The 15,847-nt window shown below is 42.1% G+C and overlaps 1 protein-coding gene across 2 annotated transcripts in view; it reads left to right on the forward strand.

Annotated features, from left to right (window-relative positions):
* DPP10 (dipeptidyl peptidase like 10) overlaps positions 1–15,847 on the forward strand; it is an 817,369-nt gene that overhangs the window by 689,718 nt on the left and 111,804 nt on the right. For both annotated transcript variants that reach the window (XM_089520160.1, XM_089520161.1), the window contains exons 6-7: positions 3,242–3,294; positions 3,377–3,458. In XM_089520160.1, the coding sequence (XP_089376286.1) occupies positions 3,242–3,294; positions 3,377–3,458 (135 nt within the window). The remainder of the gene's footprint in view (positions 1–3,241; positions 3,295–3,376; positions 3,459–15,847) is intronic.

Raw genomic sequence — 15,847 nt, forward strand, 5'->3', positions numbered from 1 at the left:
GAGTGCTTTGACTGGAAATATTTATCTTGTGAAATCTTTTCCATGGTTGTCTTTTTATAATAACCTCTTTATTTTTATATTGTATACTTGTTTACAGTTCCTCCAAGCAAATAATGTTAGGAATGCCTTGTAAAAGATTGTTATGACAGTAGTAACACTGGAAAGCTCTCCTTTTACCCCACTGTATTTAGAAATAGGAAATGTAGGGGAGTTTGAGAAGCAAGTTTATGGCGCTGTACAGACCGGCAATTTGCGCCAGCCTGCACACATACTAGGGTTGCCTCAGGGCATCCTTTCCAGACACCCCGCAACCCTAGTACACATGGGCGCCGGAAGGAGCTCCGAAACCCCATGAAGCTATGAAGTCAATGAAGAAAAAGTGGCAGATTTGTCTAGCAGCAAGCATACATGCAGAGAAGCAAGAAGTCAGCATGATCTTTAATTTTCATCTACAGGTCAAGTTATGTCAAGTGCTCAGCAGAATGGGCACAATATTGGACAAAGTAGATGATGAAGGTAAACCAAAGTTGCAAGAGCACATAGAGGGAGTGGTAGAAAATTAGAGCTCTTGTGTTAGAGTAGCATAAAGGGGGCATAAGCCACAGAGAAGCAAAACCAAAGCAGGCAAGGAACAAAGGATTTGAGGTAGAAAGATTTTAAATACACACATACAGAGTGCACATTCACTGACTCACATCTTTCTTTTCAAGATAATTTAATTTGAAAACATATTTAACAATATAGTTTCTTAATATTATTTGTAAATAATAATAATAATACATAGTTTATTTATATCCCGCTTTTCCAATTTTTGATCAAAGCGGCGTACAAGTTTAAGTAAAAAAAACATCAAGATAAAAACAATTAAAACAGTATCTAAAAACAGTCACAATAACAATAAAGCAACAGGTTCAGCTGAGTGGGGAAATCCATAAACATCACAAGGTCGTCAAACCGAGGGGGTGAAACATGAAGTAACATCTCATGGGGGGAAGGCTTGAGAAAAGAAGAAGGTCTTAAGGTTCTTCTGAAAAATATCTAAAGATGTGGTGGAGTGGAGCTCATCTGCAAGATTATTCCATAATCTTGGGGCCGAGATGGAAAAGGCCCATTGGGAGGTCCTTGCATAATGTGCAGTTGGGACCTCTAGCAGATTCTTCCCTGCTGACCTGAGTGAGTGGGGCGGATTATATGGGGAGAGGCGGTCCTCCAAGTACCCTGGGCCCAAGCCATTTAGGGCTTTATAGGTTATAACCAACACCTTGTATTGAGCCCGGAAGCTCATAGCAGCCAATGAAGATTTTTCAGAATTGGTGTTATATGATCTGACCTGGAACACCCAGTGACCAGTCTCGCTGTCATATTTTGCACTAACTGTAGCTTTCGGGTTTGGTACAAGGGTTGCCCCATGTAGAGCGCGTTGCAGAAATCCAATCGAGAGGTTACCAGAATATGTACTACAGTTTCAAGGTCCCTCCGGTCCAGGTAGTGGCGCAGCTGGTGTATCAGCCGAAGCTGATAACAAGCGCTCCTGACCGCCACATCCAGCTGAGATGACAGCTGGAGCGATGAGTCCAGGAGCACTCCCAAGCTGCGAACTGAGTCCTTCAAGGGGAGCGTGACCCCGTTCAGGACAGGATGGCAAATCTCACCACCCGGACCCGGGGAACCTATCACCAATACTTCCGTTTTCTCTGGATTCAAACTGAGTTTGTTTTCCCTCATGAGAGAAATACTAAATAAGTATCCACCCAAAGGGGTGGCCTGGAGCCGCCTGTTTTCCCTCTGGAGGGAACCCGCAGCCACCAAACTGTGCGGGCTCCCTCCATGCCAAAAAGTGGGCACCACCATCAGTGTGCCATTGCACATTGTGTTGCGTCAATGACCCAAGTGCAGTGCCCCACGTGTGGATGCGACACTGCACTTGCATCATCATGGTGGCCCCCATATGGATGGGGGGGGGGCATGATGGCAGCGTCCATACGGACTAGGGTTCAGGAGCGTGCAGTTGCTAAACATTTCTGAACTTTAGAATCGGCATGAACACGTCCCTTCCCACCTGTCTGTCTCGGGCCCAAATTAAGTTTTAAATACATCTCTTCCTTTTACATTCACTGCTAAAAAGTTCACCTCATTTTAATAAATATGCAGGTCTCCCCTCCCCCAGTTTCAAGTTTTAATTTTGTATATGGTCTCAGATATATTGAAAGGCAGTGTGCTATAGTGGTTTGAGCATTGAACTGTGATTCTGGAGACCAGGATTCAAATTCTCACTCAGCTATGGAAACCCTCTGGGTGACCTTCAGCAAGTCACAACCTCTCAACTTTAGAGGAAGGCAAAGGCAAACCCTAGATCAAAAAATGTTGCCAAGAAAATCCCATTATAGGTTCAATGTAGAGAAAGCACACAACAGGAAGGAAACATTACATACAAAAACATTCTGTATAATACGTAAAAGAAGAGTTAATAACCTGTGGTAACAGTCTCTGCTCCCCAGCCTACATAGATGTCCCTCCATACTCAGAGCACCACCTTGACAAACTGCAGGCCTGTGACTAACAGCGCCATATATATATATATACTGCTTAATGATTTTTACCACTTTTGCCTGATGACACCATTGGCAGTGGAGCTTTGAAAGCTTGAGACATATATTTCTGTGTATATTTGTTGGCTCAATAAAGATATCACAGTTTTGTGGAGTTTGGATTTTGTTGTGCTCTGCTATATGGCCAACACAGCCACCCCTGGATATGTTTTCCATCTACAGTTATTTATTTTTGTTGCAATGCTGCAGGCATGATTCACAGCAGATATAGAATAAATATTTAAGCAAAACAAAATTACAGGCCTTAAGAATTCAAAAATGTGCACTTACTTGTTAAAAAAACCAACAACCCTGAAGTAATAATTTAGACAATCGCTTAAACTGTAGTGTAAAACAAAAATCCTCTGGTTTCCAGTAAACTGATGACTGTGTTCACACATGGATATACCTCACTTGACTTTTTCATTATTTGATTACTGTATCCTTGATTGCTCAGAGCTGGATGCATGAATTGAGTTGGAAAGCATCATGCTGAGGTATATGTATGAAAGTCCTACCTGTGGAATTCTATCTGGTACTTATTCCAGGAGGCAAGTTACTACTTTCATTCATCCAGTGAATATAAACTGTCCCTCATTTCTCTGTGTGTCACTGGGGATACTCACCTTTATTTCTTCCTTCTTGTCTTACAGGTTTTTCATTATTCTTACACGGCTTCATATGTGATATACAACATGCATACAAGGTAAGATAATGTTATATGTAGGCTGTTCTGTACTGTGTAATGTTGCAAGTGTGATCAAGTGAAATGTTTGCCTTTTTTCAAGGGAAGTTTTGGAGTTAAACCCTCCGGAAGTAGAGGATTCAGTTTTACAGTATGCAGCATGGGGTGTACAAGGCCAGCAACTGGTAAGAACAGCTATTTCCATGTTCACTTTATCCACAACACTACTTTAACGAGTTTGCTAAATGGAAATAAAATCTAGAAAAGAATGTTTATTGTACGGTTTTCAAGCATATGTTCCATTGTCTTTTCCCTCTAGTTATTTATACATTCTAATTCACTTCATATTCCTTTGCAATCCACATATGTCAAGAAAGATATCTGAATATATAGGAATTCAGGAATGAGAGCAAAAATGCTACAAGACTGTTCACTAGTCTGATCTAGAGTAAACTCACTGAATCAGAAGCTGAATGTTAAGTTAACACTTGAGGAAATCTATTTGATCTACTCTGCACTACTCTGCTTAGAATTAACAATAGAACTGAGACTATTAATTAATTCTAAAAACAAAACAAAAGAAAACACCACAAAAATGATGGGGTTTACCTAAGTGTCTACTTCCATCTCCAATCTGGGTATTTCCATACTTCAGACAAGTTGTCAGATCTCCTGCTTTGTTTCCACATTTGCATACAACATATATGTGTCCTCACAGATCATATCTCCAGCCATATGCTGTACCTGGCAGTGGATTGATAGAAGCATGTCCCATTCCTCAGTGCTTTTAGCCTTGAGAGGCAGGTCTAAGCAAGTTATATTCACTCTCTTAATGATTACTCTTTGTGCTCAAGAAAGAAGTAACAAGGAGAAAAAGCATTAGAGCAAAGACAAAGTGATAAAATACCTTAAAGGCACACTGAAAATGATTTCATGATCTAATACTTTTGACATATGAATATTCACAAATATTCTCAGCCTTGAAGAAAAGGAGATCTTCACACACTGAGACACCCCACTGAAATAAAGTGACAACCATTGTGAAATTTTTCACCTCAAATAAAAAGAAAAAGCCAGCATATTTTTCATAATCATCAGCAATACAAAAAACAATGTTTTATGAGCAAAAAAAAAAAAAAAAAAAAAAAGGAGTATTTTGCACGAAACCAAAACTTTTGCATTTTAAAAAACTTTTGTAATACTTCATCTTTTGAAATGTGGAAAATCAGTAGAAACATGGAAACTGTCTCACTCAGGGAGAAAAGCTTTGACAGTTTAAATTCTTAAATGGAGAATGAGATAAGAAAATATTTACTTCCCTACTTTGGGACAATACAGTGAATCCAAAATGTTGCACTGCTGAGCTGCAAACTGTGGAATAGTTTGAAAAAAATTAAAATGTTTCCCCAGCCATTAGTGGCTCCAAGAAGAGGGAAGACCCATTTGATCCCTAAAGACAGCTAGAATACCCAGTACTTCTACAAATCAGAATAGATTGCTGGATACTGAACACCAGGGAACAGCTAAGGAAACTTCAGGGCTAGGCTGGACCCATCATTATTATTAAAGTCCCCAGTAGCCTTATGGGAAGCAAAAATTGGGGCTCACTCAAAGAAAGCCAAATAGGAAACTGGAGGTTCGAGATGCTCAAATGATGGCGTTTTTATCAGTAAATAAAAACCAAAATGTTTTGGCCTGTGAATGCTCTTAAGACCTTCTTCAGGGGCTATATAAATCCATAAAAGGACAGCACATAAATACGGTATATACGCAACTATAAGTCAACCACAACCAACATTCAGGGCAACTTTTGGGGCCAAAATTATGAATTTTGATATGACTTATGTATAAGTCGAGGGTAACACTTAGGGCATGCAACAAAGGATGCAAAGAATGAAGAAAAGGAAAATGATGCCAAAGAATGCTGCTTTTCTGTCCAAGTATTCAAAAAGGCCAGAAGCGGCACCACAGTGGAGAGAAAGGAGGGGGTGGTGCTTCTTTGGTGTTCACCCAGGATGGACTAAGCTCTTACTTTTTACCACTGTACTCAGAGCAGTAGATGGTTTGTGTTTTAAGTTAAGGTATAGTACTTGCATTGACTTGTGGATAAGTCAACCCAGGTCATTTATTTGACTCAAATTTCTAGACTTATATATGAGTGACTACAGGTTCTGGTTAAGAGTGGAATCAACACAGTAGGCTCATTATAACCTCCCTGGATAGGATTTAGTGATACCTGTTGGACAGGGATAGCCTGGCTATATAACTTCTTGCAGGTGGAGCTCCCACATTATACACATTACGCCTATGATGTCCATAAATATTCATGAATATCCAGACTGTGGCAATTGAATAGAATTCTGAATATATTTTATATATATAAACAAGACCAAGAGGCAAGGATGATTACAGGGATTTAAGCTATAACTTCAGTCTTAAAACTCTGTTGCAGGTTCAGCAAACACATATTTATTCAGAACTTAGCATGACTCATTGTTGCTTCTGGCCATGATCTTGTACTAGAGGATGCATGGGGCTTCTACAAAGTCAGAAATTCTGCTAAGAGCCCCTGTAATCAAGTACTTTGTAGGGATATACTGATTCTTGTGTCATTAATCAAGATGGCATGAATGGAAAAACGCCTCTGGTTAAAAAGCATCACATTAAACAAATAGGGGCAGGAAGTAATATTGAAGTGAGAAGTAATTGCATCCATCTGGAACATGACTGGTAATTTTTAAATAATTAACTATGCTAATTTATCAATACATCAGTGCATAATGAGAAAATTAAATATAAGAAATATGAGGATAATATACAAAGCAGTCTAGCTGAAACATGTGCTCTTGACAAAAAAGCAGGTAATAGAACAACAGACATAAATGTCTCAGTGTTTATACTGGAGGAGGCTTACAGGAAGATTCCTAGTGTGTTTATTTCTTTGTCAAAGACAACTCTGCTAGAAAGTAACAACATTCTTACGCTCAAAACAAATGGGGAAAATGACACAGCTTCATGGCACATTGGGGTCATGCTGCTTACATGATGCATATGTTGAGGCTATGCAAACAAAAAAGAACCAGGCCAAGAAGGGGCAGATAAAATCCGCTCCTTCCATGGGCCTGGTTCAAGATCATGATGGTGGCCCAGATTGGGAATGAGCATATGTGGTTGCCAGGGCCCCAGCATGAATAATGCCAGTGCAACCTTGTGCCACTCCTTCAGGCCTGTCTATTTTGGGCCTTAGTGAATGTCTGGCTAGTGCTTCATCAGCTTGTACATCCCCATAAAGTGTGAAAAAGCCAATGATATGTTTCAATATATGAACACAAGAAACAAGTCCTGATTTTATATTACTGCCATCTGTGGAAAGGTAATTGAACATTTCTGAGCACTTAGGGAGTGGAAAGAAACTATACTATAAGAAAGAAAGGCTATAACTATACATCAGTCTGTGTAGATATAGCCCCTAGAACTATAAATTTAAATAGTTATTTAAGAAAGCATCTGCCTTAGGTGCTAATATTTGTTTATGCGTATGTAATGCCTAAAGTACGCTGGTGACACCCAAATATGTTTCTCTGTGTCCCCGACTGATTCAGTGACTAATGATGGGGTCACTCTTCTGACTGACTGACTGGAGTCGGTAATGGGCTGGATGAGGGAAAACAAACTCAGTTTGAATCCAGAGAAAACTGAAGTACTTGTGATAGGTTCCCCAGGCCCGGGGAAGGACATTTATCCACCTGTCCTGAACGGGGTCACACTTCCCCTGAAGGATGAAATTCACAGTTTAGGAGTACTTCTGGACTTGTCTCTACAGTTGACATATCAAGTGGATGTGACGGTCAGAAGTGCTTGCTATCAACTTCGGTTGATACGCCAACTGCGACCCTACCTGGGCCAAAGGGACCTTGAAACTGTGGTACATGCTCTGGTAACCTCTCGCTTAGATTTCTGTAATGTGCTCTACGTGGGGCAACCCTTGTACCAAGCCTAGAAGCTTCAGCTAGTACAGAATATGGCAGCCAGATTGGTCACTGGTGTTTCCAGGTTTGACCACATAACACCTATTCTGAAAGATCTGCACTGGCTGCCTATTCGCTTCCGAGTGCAATACAAGCCCTACATGGCTTGGGCCCGAGTTACTTGAGGGACCGCATCTCCCCATATAATCCGAACCGCACACTCAGAACAACCGGGAAGAATTTGCTGGAAATCCCACTTTCTAAATATGTTACTACATCCTAGATGGCTTTCTCAGTAGCGGCCCCACAAATCTGGAATAGTCTCCCCGAGGAGCTCCATCTGATCACCCCCCTGGAAACATTTTAAAAGAGGCTTAAAACCTTCCTCTTCTGTAAAGCCTTCCCCTCTGGAAAATGAAGTTGTGTATTTTGATCCCTTCAACTCTCTGCCTCAGCCTATTGAATGACTGTTTTAGATTTGTATAGTGTACATTGTGTTACCGGTTTTTATCTATTTTTATGATGTGTTTGTAACTGGTTTTAATTCTGTGTAAACCGCTTTTATCTTTTGGAAAAGCGGTATATAAATAATAATAATAATAATAATAATAATAATAATAATAATAATTATTATATTATTATTATTATTATTATAGTTACCAGATTCCATCTCATCTTGGAACCTAAGCAGGATCAGCTTTGGTTAGTACATTGGATGGGAGGCTACCAAGGAATATCATGTGCTGTAGAGTATTTTTTTTCAGAGGAAGGAACTAGCAAAACCACATCAACTATTCCTTGCCTAAGAAAACCCTATGAAATCCTTGGGGTTACCCTTAGTAGACAGGCACATACACACACATAAGGGCCAAATATCTCTGTTTCAAAATAAAAAATAAAAAATAGGGTGAACATTGATAACTGATCATTTAACTAAGGTTGCAGAAGCAAATTAAATTGTGTTATAGTTCCGTTCCTTCCTAAATATAGTGGACATTCACTTTCACTGCAGTTAGGGACATAGGACTCCCATGCAAATGGAAAAACTGCAAATAAACCACTTTTTGAACCTGAGGAACACCTCTCTAAGAAACTCTAGATCCTCCAGAGCGACTCTATTATCTATATCCCCTAGAAACTGACCACAGAACTGTTCTGGAGAACCTACAAAATACCTAGACAAGTATTTATTCTAGGTATCTCCAGATCTTCCAGTGTGACCAAAGGTGAAAGTTGGCTATAGTGGATCTAGAGTTTCCTAGAAAGAACATATTAAACAAATCTACAAATAATCAATTCTGCAAAAGTCAAAGCCACAAATGTAGAGGACTGGCTGTATTTGTAGGTGGGAAAAGGAAGAATTATTTCAGCAATTACTTCAGAATTACTTACTAGCAAAGAAGGGGGAAGAAGTTACATAGAAGATGCATTACCAGAATACAAAATTCATTTCCATTTTAAGTGACACTAATTGGGTTGTTCTGGGGCCTCTAAAGGATAAGCAAAGCAAGTTCTTCTATAATGCTTAAGTACTTTCTGCACTAAGGGGGCAGGGGGAGGGAGTAGCAATATCATGTACATGCCTCGGACTTCTAGATAACATCTAAGAATCCTTCTCTTCAGTGTTTGACCTTTCTGGAAACATAGGGCCTGAGAAGATCAGTATAAAAAGCTGGCCTCAGGGTGGAGTGTGATAGGCATTGATCTACACCTTTTTAATATATCTAAATTATAATCTCTGGCCTGCATCTTGATATCAAAAGTGCATCTTGACCTGAGCAGCTATATGGCCCTAGCATGTGATCTCCCACTGAAACAAAGGGAAACCATGGGTTTTGAGATGTAAACAAATTTCCTTTCCCAGCCCTGGAAATGGATGAGATCATGCAAGGAGCTGCTAAGTGCTCTCAGGAAAGATGCTATCATGTGTCTCAAGGAAGTGTCTCTCTTTGTGATTGAGGGGGAGCCAGGTGAATCAAAAGAATGACATTTGCATAGCCATTTGGGTCCCTGCTCTGTCGGAAACTTAGGGAGATGAAACATTTGGGGGAAGATGTGAAATACACATCAAACAGTCTCCTTTGATTACCCTTTGTCTGGAGATCCAGTTAAACCCTTAAAGGGTCTCCCAAATTTGGGGAGGGGCGGCCAGCCATTCACTGCTGGTAGCCACTCGCTGCTGCTAGCCTCGCTCTGCTGCTGGCAGCCAACAGCTATGTCAGTTTAAAGTCAGTCTCTCTCTCTGACTTGTCTGCTAAACCAGACCTGCAAACCCACACACAATTTGGACACACCAAGATAGAACTTCTACGTTAAGTGAGTATTTCCATTAGAAAGCCCAATATCTATCCCACATTTACTACGTTATTTCCTGAGTCTTGTATGAATGTATGAACGTATGTGCCTGTATGTTTGAATCCTTGTTTCCAATAAAAGAGACATTGATTGTACTTAGAGCTTCTGCCTCATTTCTGGATTTCTAGTTCCTGGTATACAGATCGAAGGGGTGATCCCATCTGAGGTGTAGTAACAGGCCTCCTCTCGTGACCTTGAGCTAATTAAATCCCCCATTGATAATTTGGTCACTGTTACAAGTGGGAGTGTGGCATCTGCATGCCAGCCACCCAGATGCATGCCAGCCACTCCACACTGCTCCCACATTGCTCCCATGCTACCTGTCTAACCATGCGCTGCACCAAAAAAAAAAAAAAAAAAAAACCAGTGAAAAGGCACTACAGTGGCAGTTAGGGCACTCTTTCCATGGCACATGGAAAGGCAAGATCGGGGCCACAGTGTGTGGTTACCATGGCCCTGATCTGACAAAGAAAAGGTGGTGTCCCAGCACTCCTTAGGGGCTGTCTGTACAGGCCCTAAGTGAATTCCAGTAAGATCCCTTTATTCCAATGCAAACTCTGCCTTTCTCAAAGTGCGTTCAAGATCTCTTAACATTTTGACTTCACATGGGTACCGAAAAGCACATGGGTGCATTTCTTAAGATCTGATTTTGCAAATAGGATGAATTATACTCTGAATTAGTTTTTATTCATATCTAAGTCCTTGGCAAGTCTCCCAAGAGTTTGTCTGCACAGAGCAAAGGCTTTATAACTTCTTAAAGCAGACTTGTCAATTATGGTTCTGCAGACATTTCTAAACTGCAGCTCCTATAATCCCTCACTATTGTTTGCCATGGAGAGGAATCACTGCATGAATGACCACCATACCACAACTGGAAGGAACAGGCCACAACTTTATTTGTAGAACAGCTATAGTGTAGGGTTGGACTCAAACATGAGGTCTAGATCTGTCATCAATCAGTTGGTCGATTAACCCAGTTGCTTGGTCATGGCCAAGCTTCAAGATGACAAAGGGGCTGACCGGTTAAATACCCATCCACATCTCAAGTAACTGGTTGATCATTTAATCACATCTCTGCCCCTTGTCACCAGGAGATTCTGAATCAGTGTTGCCCCGACAATGGCAACACCACAACCCTCTCAGCACCCCCAAGTCCCCTTTTGACTCCCGATCCAGTGCTACACAGCCCTGGAAACCACTTCCAACAGATCCAAGACCTATGCTCTCGCCACCAAAAGCTGTGACAGTATGGCCCTATTTCCCACATAGGGAGGGTGAGTGGGAGAGCCAAGTTGAAATGGCACAGTCTCGAGGTGCTGTGTGGCCTTAAAAATGAGAGGCTGAGATAGAGTGGTGAGCCTGCCTTCTCAACTCCTCCTGGGCGATGCCTAGTGATGATGCCACCCAATCGGAGAGCACTTCCATCCCCTCCCCCTGATGGCATCTGGGACATGAAGTCCTTCTCTGGGTGGAAGTGCCTCCTCCTCCTGGTCTCTCCAGCCAATCCCAAGCCTGGGAGACCCCGCACAAGACGTGCTGGGGGGTTCTGCTGTGCTGGGACAATGCCGGCAAGCCACGGCTTCTCTAGCACAGCAACTGGGCTGGGCGATTAAGTCAGGCTGCCCCAAATGTACTGGCTATATCAACCAAAAATATCCAGATAGCCAAAGTTGTCCACCTTGTTTCTATGGAATACGTCTGGGGAAGGGGTGGTTAGGTTTGTATCTCAAGTTCACAAAAGGTAATGTAATGTGTGCCTTATTCAATTTATTATACTGAATGCCTTACTTCTATTATATATTAGATGGTTCTGAAAGGAACTTGAGTTATGCCTGCAAGATGAATTAATACAAGTAATGAATGATTAATATGACTACACCTGTCTGTGCATTCTAAATGCATGGTTTAATCAGTGAAGCAAAGGACAGTTCTAATACTGAGAATATTACATTTTGTAAAGGAGAATAAGGTTTCTCTTAACATCTGATGCCTAGTAAATACAAGATGCTGAGAAGATATAATCAAAGATGTTCCTGTGGTTAGTACTCACTAGGTCAAAGTATTATCATGAACAAGATGAGTTTGTTGCAAGTAGTAATAAGGTATGTTCAGCTTTGCTCCTTTTTGTGATTCCTAAATCATAAAAGATGATATGAAAATGACTATTTAATCTAGTATGAAATGACAGAGGTTATATAATCTAGAGCCTATTAATTGAATCTACAAAGGTGTGAGAATAAGGCTGCTTTCATAAGGTAACTTTTCTTCCTTCCCATTACAACCCCCTCTGAACTACCCAGTTTAAAACAAAAACAACACTGAAGAATGATAACAGAGCCACTGGAGCAACATGATATTATGAAGGCTGTAGTCTTATTGTGGTGTTTCATCCCCCCTCCTCCTAGTGGAAAATCAATGTTTTTAATCTTCTGCCAATGGGGATGGATATCTATTCTTATGGGAATAAATGAGACAGTTGAAAAAAACATTCACATAAATGACAGGTATCAAAATAGCTCCTCCATCAGATGATGTGTCAACATACCATATTCTCATATGGCTAAGAATTGTTGCGCTCACAGCTAATGGTTGTTTTCATTTATTACAAAGAATAACTGTAGAGGCTTTAAAAATCTGCCTTTTGCCATAATAGACAGACTTTGTACATTTGGGATACTGAACAGATCAACTAACAAATCAGAAATTCCCCAGAGTTCCTTGCTCATGAATCCAAAAATGGTAACAGCAGTGCTATTATTTAGTTTTCAATAAGATGTGGTATTTTTAAGAGAAGTATCAAAGAAAGGAATGACAGTGATTCTCCTTCCTTCAGTTCATAACAGTGCAGCAACCTCATCCCAAAATTACAGCTCTCAGATCATTTTTGAACAACCAAACTAAACATAACATGGACATCTGTAACCAGATGGCCTGTACCCACTGTGGGCGGGGCCTGTGTGCCAGCCTGCATTCTTCCCAAGGAGCGTTTTCCCAACCGTGCCCTGTTCCCAAACACTCCTGAGGCGCGGTTGAGATGCAGTTGAACTTTAATAGAACTTCAACACAAACAAACTGTGCTTAACCCTTCACCAAGTCCCCTCCGTGGCTGGGCGTCTTTGTCAGGTCTCCACTTCCGCTCGAGGCTCGGACAGGCTTTCCCCCACCTTCTCAGATTGGTGGTGCTTCTCCAAGGGCTCTCGCTTGGCTTTTTCCCATGAGGATGGAACCAACACCAACACTCCCCTTTCGGGTCCCACCATTCGCCTTCCAACGTGCCTCCTTCCCTTCTCCTCCAGTCCCCTTCACCCGGATACCGAAAGTCACCTTCCTCTACGGGGTCATGGAGACGCACCTCTACACGTGAGCCAACTCTAAGCAGGCCGTGCCGCCCTTGCAAGGACGCTGGACGTCCGTCTCTCCTCGGGCTCTGGGTTACTTTAGCTTTCCTTTTCTCGGCCACCTTTCTGCGTCCCAGTCTTCTGCGTCCTCCCTCCCTCCCCACGCTCCACTCTCCCTCCTCTTTTATAACCCCCGTGGGCCTCGTTGGCTCCACCTCTGGCCCTGCCCCAGGGTCCTTCTTCTCTATTTCCTCCACCTGCCTCATCCCGCTGCGACCAACCCTCTCCTCATCCTGCCCGACCTTACTACACCCACATCTAATCACACAATGCCAGTGTTTGTTTGTTTTTCCTTAAGAAGGACATTTCCTTCTTAAGTGCCTATAATGTGTAAAAGCTGAAAAATCTGTCATGGTATAGACATCACATTGTTACAGTAGGCTTTGCCTTAAAAATTGATCAAACCCTGGCTTTAGTCCAGGAACACACCCATCATGCTTGAGATATAGAGAAGGCACCCTAATGACTGGGAGTGTCTGCCATTGCTCACATTAGTGATAAAAATAGTGTTACCTCAGTAGTTGTGGCAATGACAGAAATATCATTCATGTAACAATGAAGATTTTCACACCAGCTCAGAAGTGCTGGTAAAACATTGCTGGATCGTTGAGGAAGTACGTGTTTGTGAAAGCTTGGCGTGCTTCCTCATCATCAGGGAATCGTTGGCTTCCTCTAGCATCAATGAATCATTCCAGGAGAGGGCATGTCCTGTGAATGCAAAGTTTCCATTCAGAGGAACTCTCTTCTCCTGGAACGATTCAGTGATGCTAGAGTGAGCCAACGATTCCCTGATGATGAGGAAGCGTTCCAGGCTTTCACACACACACATGCTTCCTCAACGATCCAGCAACGTTTTACCAGCACTTCTGAGCTGGTGTGAAAATCTTTCATATTTTGGCTGTGCTAATCATGCAGTTGATAAATGTGGTGATAGTGTTTTGGTAAAATAGTGACTGGTGAATTCAATGGTGTTTTCAAACTCTGAGATCTTTATTATTGTTACTGATAAATCACAGCTCATGCACTGATACAAACATTGTAGTATATGTATGTGTGTGTGCGTGTGCGTGTGCATAACAATGTGATATTGGTTACACTTAATATGATGTTCATATATCTTTCTGTACTTTATTTACATGCGACTCAAGAGCAAATATGTTGTTTTACTGTAAAAGTATATGTAATAAAGGCATGGTATTTGCTTACAAATGCTTAATATCTTTCACCATATATTTACTTTGTACAGCTTTGGGGGGTACATTTGACCCCTCTAAATCAAACTTCCCCTGAAGTGAGGAGCTGGGGAAGTCTGGTTAAAACCGGAGGATTACAGCTTTTGTGATGTTGTAAAGGGGAGGTATATAAACTATTTACTAATGTAAAGGGGAGGATATAAACTAGAGGCTTGATGGTTAAAGAGAGAGAGAGAGAGTCAGGATGAAATAGAGATGGGCAGTCAAAAACAAAGTGAAGGCTGGTTAGAGGGAAAGGAATGGAGAAGATCTGAACTGGGCTTTGGGAAGCTGGGAGTTCAGACAAAAAAGTTATTTGGTTTGAACAGAAAGATTACTTGTGCTGTCTGTATGGAACCAGCATAAAACTAGGGCTGCATCTACACTGCAGAATTAATGCAGCTTGACATCACTTTAAGTGTCATGGCTCAAAACCATGAAATTGTGGGTTTTATCGTTTTATGAGATGTTTAGCCTTCTCTATGAGAAAGCTCTGCTGTAACATCCAACTATAAATCCCATGATTTCATAGGATGGAGCCATGACAGTTAAAGCAGTGTGAAGCTGCATTGGTGGGAGAATCACATGGTAGTGACAGAGCAGGGAAACAGTGGCTATGATCCTGTTACTGACCTATGCAAGTGTACGTTGAACTTATACTTGTATACATCTATATTCTTTTTCTCCTTCTATAGCACCCAAAGGTCTGCATTCCCAGCAGTTCTCTGCTTGTTAGAGAGAAGTAGTATTCACAGAAGTGTCTATGGTGCGTTACAGACTGCTGAAAAGTGGCGGCCTGCACCCTCCCCTTTCCTTGTCAGAGCAGCAGCCGCTGAGGCCCTGATCCGCCACTTTCCAGGCCGCGGGGAAGCAGCAAAAGGCCGCTTCCCTGAGGCCTGGAAAGGGGTGTCCTTGGGGCTTCAAGCCCCAAGGACACCCCGCGGCGGCGGGGAGGAGGAGAAAGGGGCCGCTTGGCCCCTTTCTCCTCTGCGTCACTGGGCGCAGCCATCTAAAGGCTGCGCCCAGCGACGCAAACCCCAGAAGGAGCTCCGAAATGGAGCTCCTTCTGGGGCCGCGGAAAGGGCACACTCAGCGCCCTCATGCGGCCCCACTACGTAACAATTGCGCTGCCCCGTTTAGAGGTGGCGCGGTCATGATGTAGTAATGGCAGCGGCTGTGTGGAATGGTCGCTGCCATTTTGTGCGTGCTCTGCACGTGCTAGGGTTGGGGGTGTGCGGAAGCGCCGCCGCTTCCTAACCCTAGCATGTGCGGAGCGTGTACTTTTAGGCCCATCTGTAACGGGCCCAACTTCCTATAGCCAGAAATGATATGATTGCAAGTGAAATGATTGATTTCCAGAGGACTCCAGAAGATGTAATTTCTTTGTGTTTGGCTACAGGGACATAGCTAGATGACTTTCTGAGCCCCTTGCTTGCCAGGAATCAGGACAAAATTCACTGGTTCTGTTGATTGTTAGATGGCTGGAGTATGTCTGGAGAATAGTAGATGGCTCAGCGTAGCATAGCCATGCAGGAGTGCAACCAGTATTTGATTTGTGAGACAAGTTTGTCTGTCAATAATTACATATTATTCCTAATATTTCAATTAACTGCAGAATTCA

Source organism: Sceloporus occidentalis, unplaced genomic scaffold, assembly GCF_023333645.1.
Source record: "Sceloporus occidentalis isolate IW3139 unplaced genomic scaffold, rSceOcc1.0.p SCAF_4, whole genome shotgun sequence".
Classification (NCBI taxonomy): Eukaryota; Metazoa; Chordata; class Lepidosauria; order Squamata; family Phrynosomatidae; genus Sceloporus; species Sceloporus occidentalis.